The sequence below is a fragment of the Nicotiana tabacum genome, chromosome 15, assembly GCF_000715075.1.
Source record: "Nicotiana tabacum cultivar K326 chromosome 15, ASM71507v2, whole genome shotgun sequence".
Classification (NCBI taxonomy): domain Eukaryota; kingdom Viridiplantae; phylum Streptophyta; class Magnoliopsida; order Solanales; family Solanaceae; genus Nicotiana; species Nicotiana tabacum.
The window spans coordinates 2,445,485-2,449,031 of NC_134094.1; the positions used below are offsets into that span (position 1 = coordinate 2,445,485).

Genomic DNA, 3,547 nt, shown 5'->3' on the forward strand with positions numbered 1-3,547 from the left:
TTGATTTTCTTTTAAAGGATAACAAAAATAGAATCTATTCTTACTAAATTAGAAATAGCAAGATACTGCATACTCAATATTTAATTCTTAAAGCCTCTAACTTAAAAATTGTACTAAACTATATTTTTTGGAAACTTTTCTTTCTTTGTAAATGAAAATAAAACTAATACTCTAAAAATATAACTCTTTTTGTAGTTTTGAATTTTCTCAAATAAAACCTATAAAAAGGTAAAACAAAAGCTAAAATATCAACGTTAAACTTAAAAACTATTTAAATACTAAAAATGATAAATTTTTTTATTTTAATATGATTAAAAATTAGGTGCTCACATTTGATAAGTGGTGACAAAGAATTTTTTTCTTGACTTCCAATTCTTATTTCTGAAAGTTCCTACTTACTGTAATTTATAGTTGTGCAAATTATCTTAAATTATTTTTAATGTCGATATTCAGCTTTAACTTGTTTGCTCGTTTCAAATTAATTCCACAATCAATAACATTCATAGAAACTACAGATTACAATAGGAGATCTCATCCCAATTTTCTCTGTTGTTGTTTTTCTCTCCTTAATTATTATACATAATATAATTAGGTTCTTCATCTCCTGATCTTTGTTCACCACGTAATTGAGAGACACGTAGACCTACAAAAAAGAAAAGAAAACAGAATAATATAAAATATTTACTCATTAATATATTCAAAAATCACTGGGATACTAGAATATACGTACTGTAATAATCATATAATAGCTTAGGGAGTTTGGCTACTGACCTTGAATGTTAATGTTGGAAGGATAATGTTGGACCCTTTCCCACAACCTCTTGAATCTTTAGTTGTTGGGCATGAAACAAAGTTGTGCAACATTTTGTCCGAACAGAGATATATCTCGTGGAGAAAAATATTGCGAGCAATATTCAACTTACATGATATATACACATTATTGTTGTTACCCACCAATTTGTAAAGAGCAGTTGTTATCTTCTTTTTTGTGTAAACATTAACATTTGATGGTATAATATCGTCTCATGTACCCTTGTCGCTGCATTAAAGTAATCAGTAGCTTGGATCGTCTCACTTGATTGAAATCCATGAGTTCTCCATTCGTACTTCCATAAATGTTCGTTTGTACCAGCTAGCAGATTAGGCCAAACCTTTTCGAGAGCTTCTTCTAAGTTTGGATCTGCATTCAACTGTGTAAAGCACATAAAAATAAAATAATTTTATAGGCTTTTGAAAGTCTATATAAAAATATACAGATAGTACTCCTCATTATAAAATAAAGTGAAAATACATATTTTTTGTCAAATTTTTATTGGACATTATACAACAACAACAACTACTGAAGAGGGCAGGATGTACACAACCTTACCTTACCGGAAGGCACTGTTTCCGATAAATCTTTGACTAAAGAAAAGATGATAGGTTTTATTGGACATTATACAACAACAACAACAAGCTTCTTCCAAGTGAAGCTAGAGGTCCCTGAGAATAAACAAGCTTCTTCACCTCCCCAACTTCAGAAGAAAAACAAAGAAGCACTCCATCTGGTGCTGTGACCCTCCATAAACTGTATATCATCGCCACGGGAGGTGAAAGCGTGGGTGGATAGATTATATATATAAAAAAAATACAACAACAACAACTCAGTTGATTTTCACAAGTAAGGTTTTTGGGAGTGTAGGATGTACACAGTCTTACCCTTACCTTGAAAGGGAGAAAGACTGTTTCTGGTAGATCCTCGCCTAAAGAAAATATGAGAGGTTTATTGGACATTAATTATATAATCCGGATATAGTCGGGTTTCAATGCAGTACCGGACATCGGGTGGAAAACCCAAAAAAGAAAAAATTAAACTGAAATCCTAGATATCGACCACCACCTATGACACCAGACAACCACCAACTTCCTAAAATAAAAATACATGAGTACGTACCACATTCTTTACAATTCGGTCTTGAACTGAACGTGGAGCACATAATCTACTTGTTAAGCTTACTCCTCGACCATTTGCTGGCCAAAGGCCGTGGATTGAGAACTGTTGTTGAGCGTCGGTTTTGCAGGTATTTCCTAGAATTCTACAAAACGTAGGCGGCCACTGGAGTACATACTTCATAACATGGTAATCGGGCTGACTGATAACTGGGCAGAGAACACTACTACTCAAGAACAATAATACAAACACAAATTGCCCCATTTGCACTGTGTTAAAATTGAGTAGAATCGGTAGTCCATTGATCTATTTATAGTTGGAAGGATTTTGCTCTCTCCAGAAAAGTAAAAAAGAAGATGCTTTATGCAATTCCATCTAAGGAGGAATCTGAGCCCCATTCCACTGTTAATAGATCCAAATATTGCCGAGTCACTCAAGAGAATGGAATAATACATGATGAATTTGGTTATGGAATGGAATAATACAAATTGAATGATTCAACCCTTTTTAGCTTCTGTTCCTTTCCCCCAAAATCCCTTTACCTTTCTTTTTCTTGTTGATGCTCGTGTTGGCTAAAGGGGGTTTTCTGTTTCAATTGCAGGTTCCTTTCCCCCAAAATCCCTTTAGCTTTTGTATATTTGAGGATCACGGTCCAGAAAGAGAGGAGAAATATTCTCCTATTCCAAATGAAAGAAATTGTAAACATTGAATTTGAGAATACAAAAAAGTAGAGAAAAGAAAAACAAGATGTTATGTAAAGCAGGACACTAACGAAAAATTGAAAACTAATTAAAATCACGCATCAAAGTAATAAAAAATATAAGTTGGCAAGTGGTTAAAAAGGACAAAAGCAAAAATAAAGAGAAAGAAGAAGATACCTATGTTCTGTAACGGAGATGAATGTATCGTGAGAAAAGTATTTAGTTTCCTTATCTATATGTAACGATCCCAACGATCGTTTTGAATATTATAACCCCGTTTCTCTATTTACCGCTCAATTTGTACCTTGAAATTAATTTATGACTTATCGGGTTAGTTGGTTCAGGTCCGGAAGGAATTCAGAGTGAAATGAGACACTTAGTCTCATAATTGAAAATTTAATTAAGTTAGAAAAGTGGACCAGATATGGACCTATGTGTAAACGACCTCGAATTCAAATTCTGATAATTTCAATAGCTCCGTATGGTGATTTCGGACTTAAGAGCATGTCCGAAAGAATTTTTAGAGGTCCATAGAGGAATTAGACTTGAAATGCCGAAAGTTGAATTTTTGAGAAGTTTAACCGATGGGTTGACTTTTTGATATCGGAGTCGAAATCCGATTTTGAAAATTTTAATAGGTATGTTATATCATTTATGACTTGTGTGCAAAATTTGAGGTCAATCGGACGTGATTTGATAGGTTTCGGCGTTATTTGTAGAAATTAAAAATTTTAAAGTTCAATAGGCTTGAATTGGGGCGTAATTCATGGTTTTAGCGTTGTTTGAGGTTATTTGAGGATTCGACTAAGTTCGTATGATGTTTTAGGACTTGTTGGTATATTTGGTTGAGGTCCCGAGGGCCTCGGGTGAGTTTCGGATGGTTAACGGATCAAAAATTGAACTACAACAGATGCTG

At 33.6% G+C, this 3,547-nt stretch overlaps 1 protein-coding gene across 1 annotated transcript; it reads right to left on the bottom strand.

Moving 5' to 3' along the window:
* Nucleotides 1–472: 472 nt before the first annotated feature.
* On the bottom strand, nucleotides 473–2,770 carry LOC107778439 (ribonuclease S-7-like). Its single transcript, XM_075231809.1, has 4 exons — nucleotides 1,922–2,770; nucleotides 1,032–1,190; nucleotides 772–978; nucleotides 473–643 (listed from the first exon to the last, which is right to left on the bottom strand). The coding sequence occupies exons 1-4, from the start codon at nucleotides 2,192–2,194 to the stop codon at nucleotides 491–493; spliced, it is 792 nt and encodes a 263-aa protein (XP_075087910.1). The 5' UTR covers nucleotides 2,195–2,770; the 3' UTR covers nucleotides 473–490.
* Between the last annotated feature and the right edge of the window lie 777 nt (nucleotides 2,771–3,547).